General features: G+C 40.4%; 1 protein-coding gene across 3 annotated transcripts in view; it reads right to left on the minus strand.

The window, feature by feature from the left end:
* ERC2 (ELKS/RAB6-interacting/CAST family member 2) overlaps positions 1-21,113 on the minus strand; it is a 628,330-nt gene that overhangs the window by 334,573 nt on the left and 272,644 nt on the right. For all 3 annotated transcript variants that reach the window (XM_040994652.1, XM_040994651.1, XM_040994650.1), the window contains exon 6: positions 5,360-5,527. In XM_040994652.1, the coding sequence (XP_040850586.1) occupies positions 5,360-5,527 (168 nt within the window). The remainder of the gene's footprint in view (positions 1-5,359; positions 5,528-21,113) is intronic.

The raw sequence follows: 21,113 nt of genomic DNA on the forward strand, positions 1-21,113 counted from the left end.
TACCATGTCCTCAAGTCCTGGCCACCATGCACTTTACAAATGCACAATGTCATCGAGGTTTTACGACATTTCCTACAAAAACTCAACCATCGGGTTGCACTTCATCAGTTGAAGTTTGAAGTTCCACATGAGAACAGAACACTACAACTTCAGCATGAAAAGTGCAGTATTCTTGTGACTCCATGATCACAGACACAGGAGGATATCCTGCGGTGTAATTCCCATCCATGTATGCTTTTTTCACCCTACTGACAGAACGTCATATCTTAGAACTATAAAGCAGAGTCACAAATATGGCGGTAAAGCCCATGGAAGATGAATTCTGTCTTCTTAGAAAAAAAAAAAAACTTGTTCAGAGATGGTCTTCCATCTGGAGTTCCTGTTTATTCAGCTTGAGCTCCTTCCTCATGTGACACTAGAGCACTGTTTCCACGCTCAGCCTCAGGGCTTATGCAGAACTGCACAGTGCTGAGATCCAGAGCTCTGAAGGCAACGCTCATGGGTGGGTAGAGGCACAAGCCTCACCTGGTCTGGTTAAACGTGGTTAGCAAAGGTACATACGCAGTTCTGTTGGCATCAAAATGCAGTGTGAGTTGCCAACAAATCTATGAGAAAGAAGTACTAAGTAATACTGCAAACTGAGTAAACTCTGACGTTGACATGAGTTTATTATTCTTCCACGCCAGCACACCCTAATCCAAAGCTTATGCTGTTCCCTTCCAGGCCTGCCCTGTAACAGTCAATTTACACTCAATGTGGTTGCACTCCAAGGAGTCTCCAACCCTCAAAGATAACCGTTTCACTGGTCCCTTAGCTTCTGTATGCTTTCCACATTTTGAGGCAGTTTCTGAATCATGTGTTATTACTTCTTGGGGGGATTATGCCTCCTCTATGGAGAGTATAACAGAGCTCCCACCCATTATCATGTTCCTAGTGGTATCATTGCCTTCCCAAGCAGATTAGCAACACTCAATGAGCCACCTCTCCAAATATAGCTGAAGCATTTCTAGATCCAGGATCTACAGGACTTAAACACATAGAGATGGTGATGCTGCCGCCCAAGGGAATCATCACTTACAACCGATTTCATTCAAGTGTTTGCAGACTGTATCTCACACCTTCGAGTCTGGCTTAAAGGTCAAGTTTAACATTTCACAAAACTCTCCTTTGTCATCTATGCACTGAAGGTGCCATCCTAAAATCTTCACTGAGAAAACTGTTGACATGTATTCCTCTAGGATGAGAATGCTGGAGTTGGTGCTTTGGCATAACAAGTTTAGCCACTGTTTGCAGCATCCGCATCCCATAAGGGGGCCAGTTCAAGTAACAGCTGCTCTTCTTGCCATCCGGTTCCCTGCTTATGTTCCTGGGAAAACAGCAGGAAAATAGCTCAAGTCCTTGTGCCCCTAAACCCACATGGAAGACCAGGATGGAGTTCATGGCTCCTGGTTTTGGCCTGGCTCATCCCCAGGAATTGTGGCCATTTGCAAAGTAAGCTAGAAAATGGAAGACCTCTTTCTCTATCTCTTCCTAAGCCTGCATTTCAAATAAACAAATATATCTCTAAAAAATATGAGAGTGTTTAGGCCCATCTCCTAGAAAAAAAAAAACAAACAACTATGACACTATCATACCTCGTGTTGTAATCTTACAAACGAAGACCCAGAGGAAAACGAAGCTTATTGTTTTAATTTGCATTCACCATTTCATCCTACTTTCCCAAAGGCAAAACAAATCTTATATCTAAGCTATGTGACATTGGGCAAGCTTAATATAGCCTCAGTATTTCCCTGTTTCGTACATTATTCATTGTATTTGTCTCACAGGGTTATAGTCAAGAATAAGCAAACACTGTGAGCAACAGGCATAGGAGAGTATTCAACACAGCATGTCCAATATAAACAAGTTCAATGAACGTCAGTGTTAGCCTGTGCTCCTAGAAATTCTAAATGAAAAGTGTTCTACAGAATCCTCAGAAATGCTCCAAGATACCCTGCCATTAACACTGTTAGTTCCACCTAGTTTAGTCCCCGCAGTCGAGAGTCCTTCACTATCTCTGCTATCTTCTGATTATCTGTATTAATTAGCTTGTAAGGCAACAGAGAGATCCAACAAGTAGGACCCTGTCCATTAAGATCTTGACAGAAATGAACTAATAACACGATCTGTCACGTCACCAGTACTCTGAGAAATCCAAGCAAATGCAGTGTCCCTGCTTCTTATTCTTGTGAGAGAAAGTCTCTAAAGTTCAACTGAAATCTAACTTTAATGCATTTTGTAAAGTGATAATCACATTATGCTATACATGAGTGTCCCATTCAGGTTTCCTGCTGATCGTGATAGAACAGGAGTGAACTGGGAGGAGACCAGCTCTCAGAGTTTAGAAAAGACCAGAAAATGTCCTTAGGAAAAGGCAGAAACATGGGGAGGTTGTGGTCTAGTTCTCAGGAATTCTGTGATTATTTTACCACAGCCTCTCCAAAGACACAAAGGAGTGCCACCTGTCGTGGACATTTTGGCGTAACTGTTTTGCAAATTCCCAGGAAAGAATTTCCTCATCTCAAGGGGGTAGGCATGTGACTTGACTCTGGCCAATCAAATACTCCTTCTCAAGAGTTTATGGAGCACATTCATTCATTCAACAAATATTTAATGACCATGTATACCTTCTGGGTGGTAAAGATGTAACAGCGGAAAAAGAATAAAATCAGCCCTCCTAGAATTTACACCCCAGTAATATAAAAGGACAAATTTTAAAATATATACATTTGTCAGAGGGTGAGAAGTTCTACTTACAAAAATAAAACTGGATGAGGGAATACAGAGGGTAGAAACATGGGTGGCTATGCTATTTTATGTCAGAGGGACAAAGAGTGGCCACGACTAAGTACAACCGCTGGGAGCAGAGACCTCAAAGAAGCCAAGGAACGAAGCATGTGGATATCCAGAGCAGCCCTGTCCAACAGAAACATAATGGAGACCACAAAGGTAATTCTAAACTTTCTAGTAGTCACAGTACAAAAGTAAAAACAGGTGAGATGAGATTAATTTAATAAGATCTTTTATTTTAACTGATACGATCAAAATGCTTTCATTTCAACATACAATGGAGAAGAAATGATTAATGAGAGCTCTTACATTCTTTTTCTTGTAATAAATCTTCAGAACCAGATATGCATTTCACACTTACAGCACATCACAATTCAAGAGCTTCCCAGCCACCTACAGCTCACGGCTACCCGCACGGGTCCAGGAAGAGAAGGTCTCCGTGGAACCTCCTGTAAACATATGAGCCCTGAAACAGTGGGTCTCACATGCTCACAGCAGAGCACAGACGCCACGCTGTGCTGACTGATGTGAGAGGAGCAAAAAGAGAGAGCAGCCATACAGGAAGCCTGACGGGCGGGAAGGGGCGAAGGAGTGTGGACGAAGGCAGGCCCATGTGAGGGTTTCCACCGTTGGAGTGAAGATAGAAGCGGTCAATGATGGGGAGAGCCTCCTGTTTCCGAGACCTCTGAGGTTACTCTGCACCCCATGCTTGGTTTAGGGCTCTGTTCTTACTAACCTAAACGTCTCAAGTGTCTGAACAAGAGCCTGCGCATTTTTATTTTGCAAGAGGCCCCACCAATTATGCAGCTGGTTATAACTGGAGAGTTTTGATCAGAGTGACGAGAATTGTTTTATGCTTTAGAAGGATTATCACAACTTCTGAATGAAGGACAGCTTGCAGCCAACATAAGGGTAGAAGTAGCGGGGGAAACAGTCAGGATGCTATTGATACAAGCCAAGTGAGAAATGGTGGCGGCAAGTGACACCAAGAGGAGGGGTCCATTAGTTCCACGGACCTGCAGGTGCAGTGGTGTGCCCAGCAGCATATCAGTGTAATGCCGTGTCCTGCAAGGCCACTTCTGCAGATTTCTGCCCTGTTTCATTGATGGACACCTGTGAACCTGAGAGCCTTAAATCTTTGCAACATGTTTGCTTTTTTCTTTTTTGCAAAAGAGCAGCCATTGCACCCTTTTCTTGCCTGCATTTTTTTCTAGGAGAAGGCCGGGCATTTTGTGGACCCACCAAGACCGTGTACAGGGGAATTCTTGAAAACAAGAATCCAGGTGACTTCCCCAAACTAGGGTCCCCTCTAATGTTAAACAGGAGCTGCTGGGGGGAAAAAAAGGAGGAGCGGGATGGGCTATGGAATACCTTCCCATGTTGGATCACTGTGGCTGGAAGTTTTCAAACTCCCCCTTGAGTGGTTCTAATTAAGTAGTGAGTGGAAATGTTATTTCTTCCAGCCTCAAAAAAGTCACATGAAGGGGACCAGCATGATGGCTCAACTGGCTAATCCTCCAACTACAAATGCCAGCAACCCATATGGGAACTGCCATATGAGCACTGCCTATGAGCACTAGCAACCCATATGGGCACTGCCCCACTTCGCATCCAACTCCTTGCTTATGGCCTAGGAAAGTAGCTGAGGATGACTCAAAGCTTTGGGGCCCTGCATCCACATGAGAGACCCAGAAGAAGCTCCTGGCTCCTAGCTTTGAAATGGCTCAGCTCTGGCCATTGAAACCATTTGGGGAATGGATCAACAGAGGGAAGATATTTCTGTGCCTCTCCTTCTAAAAATCTGCCTTTCCAATAAAAATAAACTTTATTTTTTTTTAATCCACATGGATTTGGCAGGTGCTATAGTCAGAATGTGATGCCCAAAGTACATAGTTCGAACTCAATCTCCAATGGAGTAACCTTAAGATAGGCGACTTTCAAGACAATGAAACAGAGCCTTCCTCAAGTAGAACAGCCACCTAGTGAAGGCTGGAAAGAACCAGCTAGGCCTTTGTACCCTTCTGTCTGTTCACAAGGTGAAGAAGCAGTGTTCGTCCCTCGCATAGGACACAACCACAGGCACAATTATAGAATCATAGCAACAGAGTTCAGGGCCTCAATAGAACCCCAACCTTTCCAGAACCTCGTTCCTTTCTGGTCTCTGGAGCTGATCTTTACAAACTACCCAGTTACACGAAGTTTGCTATAACAGCAGGAACAAACCAAGGCAATTATTTTAGATTTATATTTAAATACGCACTGTTATCTTCATGTGTAAGCTGGCAAATGAGAAGGTCAATTATCCATATTTAGATCGTAGGTTGTCAAGTAGAAAAATCTAGGAAGCCAGTATACAAGTGACACTATGTCACGGACAGGAAGGCAAATTCCAGGTAAGGAAGAACCTTGCACTTTCTAATCCTGATTCTTACAAGATGATTGATTGTCCACACACTCCAACTGTTTGCGGAAAGAACCAAACATGGATGCTCTCAACTCCCTGTTGTAAAGGCTTAGCTCGGCTACTCACCTTCTTCTGCAGCACATTGATTTTTCTTTCCTTCACTTCCAACATGTCCTTCATGTCACGGATCTCTCCAGCCAGAGTCCCCTTCTCTTCCGTGAGGTCCTGCAGCTGCTTCGTCTTCTTATTGAGAAAAGATTCTTTCTCTTCCAGTCGTAATCTCAGTGCATCTACCTGAAACCAGAAAAAAAGAGAAAGCTATGGTTTTTGCAAACATGTCATTGGGCGCCATCGGAGCTGTCTACAGAGAGGCTAGGGGCAGGACCTGGGCCCTCCAGTGACACGTGCTTGTACAATGTCTAAATGTGAGTCCAATCGTGCAACTTTCTGAGCAATGTTTTAACTAAAACATTATGAAATAGTGTATTTCAATGTTGGTGTTCCTGCTTACAGGAAGCAAAGCACATAGATATTCCAGGTCTCTGAGAGCCCAGGGAAGCACTGGTCATACTCTCCTTCCAGAATATGGAGAAGGCAATGAACATCTGGAAGAAAAAGATTGACACATAGAGAAACACTTCTAAATTAGAAAAAGACATGTTGCCAGGAGGAAGTGAAGGCTGCTGGAGGAAGAAAATGATGTGGAACAAAACACCCATTCTCCAGCTGTAGAAAGACTGCTTTCCACATACCTAAAACAAAGAGAAAGAAAGGGAGAAAGAAAGAAAGAAGGAAAGAAATGAAGGAAGGAAGGAAGGCAGGCAGACCCAACTCCAAACTCACTAATTCTACTGTAGCTCAAAAACTGAAAAAATTACCCTTCCTGCTTTTCAAATATCAATATTAGAAAGAGAAAACATTAGCTTATTTTTTAAACGTAACGTTCTGAAGACCATGTGTGAAAAAACTTCTATTTCTAGACTACACAGACTAAATCATATGGAAAAAAAATCACAGGGGTAGCAGAAAAATTATGCAATCCAAAACATATGAAAACAATCAAAAGATCATTTTAAAGTTAATCTTCTATAGCCTTTTAAATTCTACTTAATTGAAATATACTATATTTGTATCTGTGTTTAAAAATGTACACTATTTTGGTCTTAAAAAGTCACTGCAACAAATACTTTATTTAATGGCTGATTATCAATAACAGGCTATGAAATTTCCAAGAAAATTGTTCTCAGCTGACAAGCAACATTTAATATATTACTCCCAAGACAATTTCTTTTCATTGATTCTAAAGAGTAAAGAGTAGGATCCCTTGTCAAAATTACTGTGCTGCCATTTTAGCAGATATCAAAGCTATTTTCTGAGTGTTTGTACACTCCAAAATTCTCATGTTAGAATTAAATCTCCAAAGTAACAGTCTCAACAGGTAGGCCTTAAGGGGTGATTCACTCATGAGGGTGAAGCACCCATACTGTGTTCTAAAAGAAACCCAAGAGGGTTTATTCACCTCTTCCACCACATGAAGGGCCATCTATGAAGCAGAGCAGGAGCCCTCATCTTGGATTTCCCTACCACTGGAGCTGTAAAAAAAAAAAATCCATTTCTGTTGTTAAGCTATTTTGTTCTTTATTGATGAGCTACTCAATGCAGTATGTTGTTATAGCTCCTTGAATGGACTAACGCAACCACCAACTTATTTTTGTTGGATATCTTTAAAGATATCTAAATATTTGATCACATGTAAAGGTCAGGGTTGGACCCAGCCATGGGCTCCAGGAATTATGTCTTCAATGACATGTGCTCATCCTTCTGGCAAGAAGTATGTGAAAGTGCTCATAGTTAGCACACTTGGTGTGCGAAAGGAATACAGTATGCTTACTGGAACAAATCCATATTGTGTAAGATCATTCAACCAGTCTAAAAGATTACAAAAATGTCCACAGCAATATTGTTTATAATAGCTCATCCTAGACTCAACCCACACATCCAACAGCAAGTAAATAAACTGAGGTATATTTCCATAGGATAGTATCTTGCCATACAAGGTTATAACTAGAAATATGTACAAGAACACAGATATATATTAAAAACATGTCAAGTGGAAAGACTCCACAGACATCCACTCTGCTGGATGATTGCTTTTTCAACTAACATACAACTAACATAGGGTTACAAAAATGGCAGCAATGACCTTCAGAGGTGTGAAGTGCAAAGGAATGATTACAAAGCCAAAAAGGATTTTTTTCCTCTAAATTGTTTGTGATGGTGGTTATATGGTATACGGATTTGTCAAGACTCAGTGAACGTGCAGTTTAATAACTGATAGTCCAATAGAAAATACATGATTGCACAGTCAGGATTAATAGACAGTTTATCAGAATCTCATGAAAGGAAGAGAATAATATATAACATATCATTTCATCCTGAGAATCAAATTACTGCATAACCCCAGTAGAATGACAGGTCAGGGGACACTGAGTATACATAGATATTGAACAGGTCGTTGAGGTGATAGAAGAGGTAAATTCCCAGCCTTCACACCATGAAATCAACAGAGCAAGGCTGTATCAACAATCAGGAAACAGAAGTGCAGGCATGTTATTTAAAGACATCCAAATAACCAGGCAAAAAGAAGAAATGGCACAAGGGTGTGTTGTATCTCATACTAAATTTTGAACATTTTCGTTCAAAATTTGGATAAATTTTGGATAAAATTTGGATAAAAAAGAAAAAAATGTATCTTTAAAAAGAATTAAAGAATGCAATCATAGATTTAAAAAAAAAAAGATATGTAAATATGATGAGAATCCACAGTCCAAAAGCAACTTGGAACAATGGAAAGAGGAGACAGGTTTTAGGCCTGGTTCTGCTGCTGTCTATCTGCAAGCTTCAGGACAAGTCACTGAATGCTCCTCTCCCAGCACTCAGCAAACAGTGTCTCCATCTTACACATAAAACCAAATGTTCATAACAGATACTCTCTAGGTGCTGGGATATTCTAGGCTTTTAACTGCAGCAATCCATCTTTGGTAGAATGTTCCCAAGCAGCATGAAATTAATGTTAAGGAATAGTTACTGCAGTAAAATTTTCTTTTCTTATCCTTTGCAACAAGGATGCACGAACGTTGTGTTTCTCAAAGTTAAAGGTGATAGGGATATAGGGGAGTAGATTTTTTTCTGGTCACAAGAAGATGATGAACTTGTGACATCCCAGGAAGAGAAAGGGTGATGACAGGGACATGCTTAGAGTTCCAGGGTGGCTCTGACCTTAGTAAAGAGAAGGTGGCCATTCTGTGACCAGAGAAGCTGAGAAATGCAGTTCCACCAGGTATCTGATGGCTGTACTCCTCACTGGATCTAGTAGAGATACAGAACAGGGAAGCAGAGAGAAGCCTCACATCTTGGGGATCCTCACTTTCCTAAACGAAAATGCGTGCCAGCCATGCCAACACAGAAGCATGGGAGATTTTTCTCAAGTGGCTTGTCTACCCACCTGGAATGGCACCACAACTTATGCACAAATCCTGTACATTTAATAAGTTCCTTGGAAATGCCAGGGCATGCTGAGGCTCCCAGATGATGACAGTGGCTATCAGGGGTTACAGTCAATTATACATACTGGAACATGGTCTTGCCAGAACTTGGTGGGAGAAAAGAAATCAGTGACTCCGTGGTCCCACTAGCTCCACATTTCTTACTATCTAAAGCTAAACGGTCTCTATGTGAATGAAAAAGGAATGCCCACAGTTCACACTGCAGCATAAATAAATTACAATTAAGGAGAGAGTGAGTGCTGCTGGATATAATATAATAAGAAAGAAACTCTATAATGATGAATAATACACTTCCATTTGTAGCACCTTTTGGCCATGTGTGATCTATCAGGGCCCTGCTACATCTTCTGGAGCCCAGAACAGATGAAAAGCAACCCTGGCCATGAGAATATTCCTGCAGTAATAAAAAAAAAATAGAGCAAGGATGTTTGTGAACAGCGCACTATTCACAACACTCAAACTCAACGTGGCAGGAGGGAGGCAGTGCCAGCCAGGGTCTTTTAGGGAGCTTATTCAGCATGCGCCAGAAAGCACGCTTTTAACTTCAAAGGAATTTGAATTGTGTCCTTCAATCACCTCCATTCTATCTTTAGAGACTTGTGCAGTCTCTAAGAACTGAGAAATGAAGCTTGATGGTCTTTGAGTGTGTGTGTGTGTGTGTGTGTGTGTTTTAATACAAAACTTTGACCTGAACCATATCCAATTCTCAACCAACATTAGCCCAGTTTGCAGTAAGCAAGGATGACATCATTTCTGAAATCGAATTTGAACTTCCAGATGGTGCAAAACCACAAGCAGATCCACAGGCCTCTGATGCACAGCAGTTTAAATACAGGAAAGACCAAGCCAAAAAAAAAAAAATGCATGCTATTAAAGATTAGAATATGTAGCTAAAAACTGGGTATCAATGAACATGATTAAAGTTGTGCTTGCTCCTATTCCAACTTCACTCAATAGTGCATATCATTTTAAGAAGAAATCATGCCAACCTTGAAGCCTAGCTTATACTCCAACATCAGGCAGAGATATAACAATTAGAATTGGGGGGTATATGGAATACCTTTCTCTGCCTCTTCACTCAACACCAAATAATTTTAAGGGCCCTTGACTCTCTCTTAAACTTTGGCAGTTGGCTCAATAGTAATATTTGGCAAAGCAAAGAGCACCACCATTTCCCGGAAAAACAAAAGAAAATTTGAACTGCATCATAGAATCAATGTATAAAAACTCATACGGTTGAATTTCCCATTTTTATCTATGATTTAACTACATGGCAACTAGCCACTTCATGTTAAAATCAGGACAATCTTTTGATTTAGCATAATTACTCATTTCCTTTTGATACAGTTTTGTGTGTGTATGTGTTTAACAGTGTGTAAAATCTTTTATCATGCTGTATAAAACATAAAACATTTGTTATCACTTCAATTCTAGGTAATAACTTGAAAGAAAAGGACCCTAGCAATGAAATTGGCAAAAATTGCCAAAATCAGAGTTAAGCATTATTAATCTTCATGTCAGCACCCAGGAATTATAGTCAGTTCCAAGGGTGAGGTATGTTTCCCGAAGTTCTACCCAACAGGGCTTCTGACCTTACTGCCATATTTTATGTGTGCCTTCAAAAATGGTTACAGTGTTGTGACAAAACACTAAGTGCTACTTGATATGCCATAAATAATTTTCAAAACTCAAATGGTTCATTTCAATTTTAAAATTACTACAGCCACACTTGAGCACATAGCATGGGAGAGCAAAAAAAGGGGCCATTTGAAAATTTTCACAGATTAAAAACTACTTCCTTGACAACACTTCAAGGATTGAATGAACATCCCATCATAAAGAACTTCAAAAGAAAACAAACAACCTTCCAGGAAAATGAAACAGGAATACTCATTAGAGCTCTGATACAGTTCTCTTTCACATTCAAAGTTTTCCCTGTTAGTAGTCCCTAATAGTAGACCTGGAATAAGAGGATATTTGGATTTGATTCAAGTCGCAAACATTCACATGAGGAAACAGTCTCAATGTTGGACATACATATGATATACACAGCCTCCAAAGACACAAAATCTAAAAATAAGCCATAATCCAAAACTTATGGTAGCAACCAAGAATGGTTCTCAATCACATCCAACTCTCTAAGCACCTGGACCTCAAGCTCCCTTGTGGGGAAGAGGGAAGAGTTAGGCTTCATTGGAGAACTGTCCTCAGGAGCAAGGCACATCACTTCCTGGGAGTGCTCCCTCCCCACTCTGCACCTGTCTCTGAGATCTGGGCAACACCACATTCCAGATCTTGCAGTCCCATGTGCCTGTGTGGGAGACCCAGAAGCAGTTCCTGGCTTCAGGTCAGGTTAGCTCTGGCTGTTGCAGCCACTTGGGGAGTGAACCCGGGGATGAAAGATCTTTCTTTCTCTCCTCTCTGTAAAATCTGACTTTCTAATGAAAACGAATAAATTATTATTAAAAATACTAGAAAGGTTTGTCTTAGAAATTACCATGAACCTAAAAAAGAAACAGAAGCATTGCACCTCCCTTTATTCTTTGTGTCAGACTTAAAAATCCACTTGTTCCCTTTCATTCCAAATTCAAAAATGGAGGATGTGGCAGAGGGTTGTGAATAGAGCTAAGCAGAATCCCGGAGAGTGGACTCAGGAGTTAAAGCCCAAGACCTTAGGGCAGAGAGAAAAAAAGACAGAAGGGAAAGAAACCCTTGAAGTTGCCACATAAGGTTAAGTTTGACTGTATAAGTGGCCCAATGGGACGGCTCTGTTTTGACATTTTCCATATTACAAATATGTTCAACCAATTTAAGACACTAACCTTGGGGCTTACCTACGTGGACTTAGTTATGTCTCCTTTCCAAATGTGGGGAACATAACCAAGGTGTTACCAACCAAGTGGAGATCATAATCATGCTTCCTTCAACCAGTTATTTTGAGGATTAAATAACAGGTAATGCTCTTAGCACCATGCCTGGCACCTAGAAACACTCCATAAATTCTTGCTATTGTTATTATATTTTGTTATTCTGCTGTCCACAACCTCTAACCCAGTGATTTATAAGCTGTAGAAAAGTAATAAAGGTGACTGATCAACCATACTCAAGGTAGCAAATAAGGTTTTGTGTGCTAACACGCATGCAAGCATTATACCACCTGATACGGACTTTCACATACGTTACTATGTGTGTGTACTGATGCAGAGAGAGCTAGTACATGGGTGTCCCAACAGAGAATGCATTATCCAGGAGCAGTTCTTGAACTGGTGAATGGCTAAAAGAAATAAAAGGTAATTTTAAATGTTTTCATTTAATAGCCAAAGTTACAAGAGGTGAAATTTTAATAGTACACAATTTATCAAATCTAAAACAGTATGAATAAACATGTAATTATAACAATGCAAAAAATATCACGAGTAAACAATTTTCACAATCTGAATCAGCATCGGGCATTTATTTAACACTTGCAGGACACCTCAGTCAAGACTAGCCACATGTCAGGGGCTCTATCATCACATGTGACTTAGGATTGCTATACTGTCAGCACACAGCTATGAATCCAGTGAACTCAGTTTCAACCCCTGTAATGGAGTCCTAGGCTTGGAGTCTTGCTCTCCCTTTCTACAGCTGGCTCAAGAGGCACTGAGCCACATGGCAAACACAAGCTTGACTGTTGTCTGCCACAGAGAAGACTTGAGAAGACAGCTAGAACTTTCAGGAGTACCCAGAGAGGTTGCAGTGACTAACACATTATTGTACCTAGAGGAGGGTAATGCAACAGAAGCCCCTCAGCCCTTTCCTCTCTAACCAAGACAGACAACCACACTCCACAATAGAAAATCAAGTAATTGTCAATCACCTAGCTGGCATGGCGATTAGGTTACAATGACTCTTTTTGGACTCTTAAGAAGAACTCAGAATAATCACTACTTCCAATTTTTTTTTTTTTGCACCAATCTCCAATGACAATAAAAGTTGCCCTCTGAAGAAAATGTCCCTCAGTGCCTGCAGGACCATACTCTCGCTGGTGAGGCATGCCCACCTCTTCCTCTTGGTTTGGTTATGTCCTCTGCTCTTGCACTTTGTAGCCAGTTCCATTTCAGCGGTCTCTTCTCTGTAGGTGTCTTTTACACATCCAGTAACTAGGACCGTTTACCCATTCACTCAGCAAACAGGAAGAATCAAATTTGTGCCTGGCATTGTTCCAGGTGTCGGGATGCAGCCTTTATGGTCTTAATAAGACAGTCAAAATATGGTTTCTTGAACCATATATATATTTGTGGAGTTCAGGAGTAGGAGGAGAACACATATGTATTATGTCCCTGTCATTAATAAATGTTAAGTTTTATGGTAAGAAGGGAGAAATATAGGTGTAAGAAGACATGAAAGCCTGTTAAGACTAACTTCAAATTGCAAATATTAAACACATGATATCTTTCCTGTTTTAAAAATTACTTTCCTTTTTCAATGAAATTTATATAAATTTTATAATTATTTGCTGTGGTCTTAATGATTTTGTGACAATTTTCAATTTATAAGTGAAGCTGAAAACCTTTCCTCTTGATTACTGGTTATACACCTTACCTATTTTTCTGTTAGATTAAGATGTTTTTACATTTCATTTGTTGAACTCTATTTGGTAGAATCATTAAACCTTTAACTACAAGGTAAATCTTAAATTTCTCATAAAATAACAAAATACCAAGATGAAAAACAATTACTGTCTAGCTTTGTTCACTTTAAGAAAAGCTTAGAAAAATCAACTACCTCATCAGTGATGAGCACCCATCCCCAGTGCCCACTATGTGGTCTCTAAAAAAATTTCTCCCTAAAAGAAACACACTTCATCATAGAGACAAGCTTGATGTAGAGTTGCAAGGGTAGCAAAGAAGCTAATGCAGATCAATGAAATCTTGCGATGTTGAGGATAGAACAGCTGATACGTTTGTTCTAAAAAATCAGTTTGTTCTAGAGAAAGCAGCCACCAGGAGACGGGGCGGTGGGGCGGGGAGGCTAGGGGCCAGACTGGGGGTGGCTATGGAGGACCAGAAGGGGTGTACTGCTGCCTCACTAGGATAGAGGAGTGAGCGATGCATTCTGAAATGGGATCAGGCGATAGCTGATAAAACCAAGGATCAGTATGTGTGACTAGAAAAGGAAGCATGCTGCTTTTTTGTTTTTTTGCTGAAACAGCTCAAAAGAAAATAGAATGACTGCCTGTGCTCAGAAAGATGAGGGCAGTCTCAGATGTGAGGAAAGAAGATCAGGAGTTCTCAATGAGATCTGTACAGTGTGAGGTGCCGGGCTACAGCCCCAAAGCAGGAGGCGACGAGATTCAGATGCTCCTGGACTGGAGTCGGAACTACGCATGGATAAGCAGCTCTGTGACTGTATCCACACCTCTCCTGATGATAGAACCAATGTTAGCTGTCACATGTTAGCTGTCACATACTTTTAGATCAAACTAAGAAAAAATTGGAGGGAGACGATATGCACCAATTTAAAAACTGAGAGAAGGCCCTTTCATCAAAAAGTTTCTGGCTTCCAGGGCTTTGGGATAAAAGGCTCACTCTCTTACAGGCATGAAAAACAACAATTGGTCATTTCAATACATTTTTTGGTCTTTCAAGGTGGCTAGTTCATGTCACGGCTCTCCATAGCCTATTATTGATCACAGCATCTAGTGGAGACATGGAACATGAAAATCAGAACTCTTTGATCCTACTTACGTGTGCTGGCTGTCAGCTAGCAATCAAAGGCTTATGCATTAGAGGAGTGGGAAAGTTAGCACAAAGAGAAACAAAAATGACTGTATTATAGAGCACTTCATAATTTGCAGAACACTTTTCTATTCGATGATATCTGTTCTTGTATACAACTTCAATACAGACAAATAAAGTTCGGAGATATTGTTAGTATTGTAGAACCATATGCTATGCTTATAAAAGTTAAGTTACAGTCACTAGCATGTTAATAACACAGTTGAGACTTTCAGGTTGTAAAGATGCGTTTGTCTTACCTACCTGTCAAAAAACTATACCCAACTTCCACATGCCACCTACTTGAGGAAAACAATGGTGGTTTAAGATTGCTTCATATCACCTACATGGAGGAATTCATATCATGTGTGGGTTAATAACCCAGCCAAGTTTATAAAGCCTGTTTTCATACTTAAGCTTTTGGCTACTTCTTACACTAAAATTAGGTGGTTTTAAGTGACTAGTCCAAAGTTCAAAATTTAATGTTCGGTTCAGTTCCAGCAAATTTCTGAAAACACATGGGAATTGTAACTCATGTGTTAATACTTAAAGTTTTTGTTAATAAAACTTCCAACACTAACCTTACCTCATTGAACTTACCTCACTGGTTTTTATGCTCACTATAAAACTATAGCTGTCATAATATTTTTGAATTACTACAAAAGGAAGTCAGCCATTCCAAAGTCAATGTTATTTTGCAACATGATGATAGTTATAAATTCAAAATACTTAAAACCAATTTGCAAAGCTATCAATCTTAGTACCTCTTAACATTTGAAAAGCCCATCTTCAAAATATTTACCATTACCCAAAAAAACCTTAAGAAAATACCATGTATCATTAATACTATACTTTCCCTTAAAGTAGGCACATGAAATTATGCTTTAACATAAAAATTTAAAATACTAATCCTACTTAGATATTTCAAGAACTCTCAAGACTAGCATGAATCCCAAAGAATTTAAATCACGAGTAATTTAGTACTGAGATTAAATGATAATTTCATCATATCAAAGTCAGTGATTTTAGTAAATCCAAAGAAGCAACCTCCACCCTTGCTCCCTTGAAGTATTTATGAAGACTAACACATTGTAGGCAGAATATGTTTAACTTAAAACTATGTTTTAACTTCACAACTCTAGAATAGTCCTGGAAAATAGGGACCTGAATTCAAGGTCCCATGAGTAACAGACAAGAGACTATTTAATATTGTCTTTTTCTGTTCATTTTAATGTCATCTTTTGTGTTCTGTGATGATTTCAAAAGGTAAAATGAATTGATTCTGGATCATGTGAATAATTTATCAACCAAGCAATGCTAGGAGATTTCAATAGAGATGGGTTCCAACATAATATTAAAATAACATGATATTAATATTAAAATATTAAAATTTCTACCATTGCCAATATCAATAGTGTCATGACCCAAGTAAAGAGCAGAAAGTTGGTGTCAAGACTGTACCTGATAGACTATTTTAGTATAAAACACAGAGGACATGTGGGGAGACAAGAGGGTGGGGGAGGAAGAGAGAGGGAAAGCCCTATTCTTGCAAAATTGTAAAATGGAAAATAAGATTTTTTTTTAGAAAAAAGGTGGTGTTTAGATTTAGTGAGTTAAGCCATGTCATACTGACTAAAAGAGAATATTCATTTAGGAAAATGATAATAAAAGTGAATTACTGACTACGACAAATGATAAATTGATAGTAAAGAGTTAGATGTGAACACGTTAAGCACAAAAATGTTGGAAGAAACAATAGGAACACTTTTTGGGTTTCTAAATCCTTTATAAGCACCTCCCTCCAAAAAATGCTAAGACATCATGAAGGAAAAGGATAGACAAACAAGATGAAACTTAAAATTTTAAAGATCTTCACAGGAAAAAGTAAATGGGAGAAAACTTGGAGAAAGTCAAGTGCCAGATGCAACATGCGTTCCAGTATGAATAACAGGTTTTCAACTGGAGTAAGAGCAGTAGCAGAAACAGTTGCCTGTGTACACAGACTGCTTCTGGAAAGACACAAACGCATATAAGCCTACTGAGTAACTACTTTCTGCTCAGAAATATGAGTGATAAGAACAAGGATTAAATGATCACATTAGCCAATCACACTTATTAACTAAGGAACCCACCAGCTGCTAAAGAAATTCAGAGTACAATAAATCCAATTTAGGTCCAGAGTTTCTAGAAAAGCAATTGATCGCTCTATTTCCAAATAACCCCTCTTAGGGTAGAAAGGCTGCACATGGAGGAGAGGCCAAGGACATAATACATCTGGAAAGCATGATTTAGTGGAGTCTACACCATACCTGCCAACTTATCTAGTATATTAATACATCAGAGGGCAGGAAAAAGTAGCAGCTACAAGCAGGGTCCACTGAGCTAGCTTCATCAACATTGGGACATTCAATAAACAGCATCTTCCATTTAAAAGTGAATGGCACCAATTTATTATTCTATTTATCCAATCATCCAGATAGGATTAAAATTAGTTATTAAAGAATTATGTTTTAATGTTTGGGCAGATACCACCAAGGCTAATCACACTGACAAAGCTAACATTAGCCACACACCTGTCAAGTTTCATGTGGCCCATCAGCATTTTTAAGACAGGTAGAGTCAACATCTGAATGTGACATCAAACAGAAATAAAGGCAAAGCCTGTGCAAGTTTACCCTGACCAGATCAAGCAAAGCTTTACTCTCACGGGATCTGTTACAGCCTTTTCCAACTTTCTAAGGGAGAAGAGGATGAAGAAAAACTGTTCAGGAATGAAGAAGACAACCACCACAAAAAAACAAAGAAAACCAGAAGCATGAACTTCTCTGACACGCACAGTCTTTGCTCATTTTTCTTTCTGTAGGAAGTCTTAAAAAAAAAAAAACTTTAATTGTATTGGAAAGGCAGAGACAGAGAGAGAAAAATGGGAGACAGCCTTCATCTGCTGGTTCTCTCCCAGAAATCCACGATGGCAAAGGCTGAGCCAGTTCAAGCCAGGAACTGGGAGCTCGATCAAGATCTTCCCTGGAGGTGGCAGAGACTCAAATCGCCTGAGCCGTAAGGTGCTGCTTCCCAGGAAGCACATCAGCAGGAAGTGGGATCAGAAACACAACAGCAAGGACTTGAACCATGAAGTCCCATTCTGGCTGCGAGCACCCCAGTGACAACGTGATTGCACAACAAGTAAATACCCCAAAACATTTTTTGTTTTCTTATAGCGAAAACAGCAGTGATCCCTGTCTAAGCTTGAACCATCATTGCTCCTGAAAATATTTATCAGACCACAGCATACTAAGGCAGAGAATATTTTAGTAGGAAAAATGTTTCATCCTGCAAATTCTCTGTGTATATGTGTATGTGTGCGTGTGTATCTGGAAATAAATTTACTATGTTAGCATTGAGTCAACAATATCCTACTGTTTTATCCTTGCAGCTGTAGTTTGTTTATTGGCCTACAATTTTATGAAAGTATCACAGCTAAGTTATTCTGAGGGTTACAATTGGTCATGGAGGGTTCCCATCATCTTCGCATCTGTAAAATGAGGAGGTGGAATTTATTGATCCAGTTCCAACTCAGACATTCTGTGATTTTACGACTCCATGTTGTTCATATTTTACCATGGTGAGACCCATTAAACCACCCACAAACCAAGGAACTGTTTTTTCATCCACATCCTGATTCCTATCAGCAAATCTGGCCACTAAGCATTTAGCTACTTCAACAGTAAGCATTTTCAGTAAAATCTAAAAGGGGACAGACACAGTAATTAGCATCACGCTTAGCCTTGCAAACACAGTATCTCAGACAGAAAACAAGTAATAACCATGCACCGACCTTTAACAATTACCAGTTTAACAGAGAGTGGGGAAATGTGCTGACAGCATCCTATCTAGCCGAAACACAAGAAACACCCAAAAATGAGAACTGTAATCTAACGGAAGTGCTGTCTGAGCCAAAGGGGGGAAATACGTCTAAGAACTCCAATCCTCTGGTGATGGATAAATCAAATGCACCAAGCTGAGCTTGCCAGTTGCCAAATGCAAGCGAGTTTACATGGACTAGATGCGGCAGGATGCTGTGAGGGCAAACAAGCACAGCCAGATTCATTCACACTCTTCTAGGCAGCAGAATTTGTGTCACTGAGGCACTACTAACCAAAATGGTTCAATGTTTACTACAGATGCAGAAGTGAAGTGTGGAGGAGGAGGACATTTCTTCCTTCCCAAGACTCTTACTAACAGGTACTGTGAGTCCTGCCAGGAAGCAGAGAAGGGAGCAGGGAGATAAGCAACCACTCCCATCCCATCCCTAAAGTATTCCATTTGAGGGACACATCTTGCAGGATAAGAAGTTTGTGGCCTGTCTCCATTTCACTGTAATTCCTCGACCTCTTACGGAAATGTTTCCCTATGGAAAAGGAGTTTGATGTTTAGAAGAATCCTGGCGTCATATGCAGTCATGGTGAGAAAACGGGCTGGTGGTTGATGCCTTCTACACAGAGATCAGGTGAGTAATGATATATCTATAGCGACTCCTTGGATGGAGGACCCTCAATTCTGAATCTTCACACTTCTACATGGTCAGCTGACTCTCTCCTCTTAGATGAAGCATTTTCTCAACATCCTCCAATTTTGGAAAATTTACTTAGTAAATGTGGTGGGTTGAATACTGCTCCCAACACCCAAAAAAGATGTGCTCATCTCCAGATGCACTCCTTCTAGATTATACAGAGGATTCTAAAGTCAATTAGTACCTCATAAAGCACACACACACAGAGTGGCACAGAAGAGAGAGAGAGCAGAGACTTACACAGAAGAGCTAGTGAAGACAGTGGAAGAGACTTGCTCACACAGACCAAGTCAAGGAACATCAGGATCCACCAGGGCTGGAAAACAGGTGAGAATCTTGCCAAAGACCCCCCACTCCTACCCCAGAGGATCACACCCCCTACAAGTACCTTGCTTTTTGACTCCACAGTGGTCAGAGAATGAATTTGTTGTTTTAAGCTTAAGATAATTTGTAATGGCAAACTTACAGAATACAGTATCCACTTTTACACATCACCAATAACTAATAGTCATCATTTTCTCCAGATCCCGTATATTAAAGACATCCTAGTCCTCTACAGGTCCATATTCTACAGGGAGCAATACATAAACCAAAAGCTATGAAAATGGGGCCCAGCATGGTAGCCTAGTGGATAAAGTCCTCGCCTTGCATGCACCAGGATCCCATATGGGTGCCAGTTCATGTTCTGGCTGCTCCACTTCCCTTCCAGCTCCCTGTTTGTGGCCTGGAGAGGCAGTGGAGGAAGGCACAAAGCCTTGGGACCCTGCACTCATGTGGAAGACCTGGAGGAGGCTCCTGGCTCCTAGCTTTGGATTAGCTCAGCTCCACAAAGTCTCTCCTTTGTGGTGAGTCTGACTTTCCAATATAAATAAATAAACAAATAAATACATAAAATGTTTTTTTAAAAAGCTATGAAAAAAAAAAGCTATGAAGGGATCATTGGACTCTCCTGGAAAAGTGTGGAATATATCCTTGATAGAGGACTTGGCGTTTCATGGGTGTCTGAGAGTGGCCATGAAGTGAGATTTCAGGTCGTAAAATGATGTGTACCACAACACGGAGCTTGGCCAAGACTTCTTCCCATAGGGAAAGACAGGCACTCTGTAGAAACCATCATTGCTGGTGAAGTGAAAGACATATAAAGACTACTTTTGCCATTTCCATCATGCTCAGAAATTCCAAGGTTCTAAGCTTTGTCCCTTGTAGACAGGGGCTTGCCCTTATTGATTCTAGACCTTGCCATTCCACCTCACTAGCCACTGTTGCCAGAAAAGTCCTCCTTGCACAATTTCTGCTCTGTATAATTTCAGCATGCCCAGAAATCTTTCCAGAGGAGCAACAACAACAACAAAAATACTTCTATAAGCAAGTTTTCTTGGGGTCGAGGGAGAAGGTAAGGAGAGGGGAAGGACTTGGGGAGGTGGAGTTGGGGAGGGGAAATTCCACAGGAAAACAAATTTAGCAAATGCTCTTTCGGGAATGTGCAGAATGTCTTGAGGAGTCCAGGCCCGACTTTGGCTAATCAGTATTCCTCAAACATTCTTAACACCAACGTTCTCCTTTTTGTGCCTCCTATTAATATCCTGGGGAACGAGCAGCGGAAAAGGCTGCAATGGAGTCGTGTTGTTACTTTTTCAGAAACAGGCTCTTGGTACAAGCACTACGCTGAGCTCATCAGCCTTCTCTTTGCTACCCCCCATCTAACACCTTGATCAGAAAGCACACCCCCTCCTGTGACTGCGGAGCAAGCATGGACTCATCACTCAAGTTCACGGCACAGTGGTGGGCCCGGGTGGCAGAATCTTTAGAAGATGACACGCCCACTTTCATACCTTAACATCTTTACCTATGAAAACAGGGCCACTGTATTAAAAGCATGTTAGAGGAACCCTGCTGGAAACAGTTCATTTTGACTGCCAATAAATGTAAATATTGTTTACACAGTAAGGGCAAAGTATTTCTATAGAATTGTCCTTTCCAAAAAC

The sequence above is a fragment of the Ochotona curzoniae genome, unplaced genomic scaffold (assembly GCF_017591425.1).
Source record: "Ochotona curzoniae isolate NIBS_2020 unplaced genomic scaffold, NIBS_Ocur_1.0 contig_908, whole genome shotgun sequence".
Taxonomy (NCBI): domain Eukaryota; kingdom Metazoa; phylum Chordata; class Mammalia; order Lagomorpha; family Ochotonidae; genus Ochotona; species Ochotona curzoniae.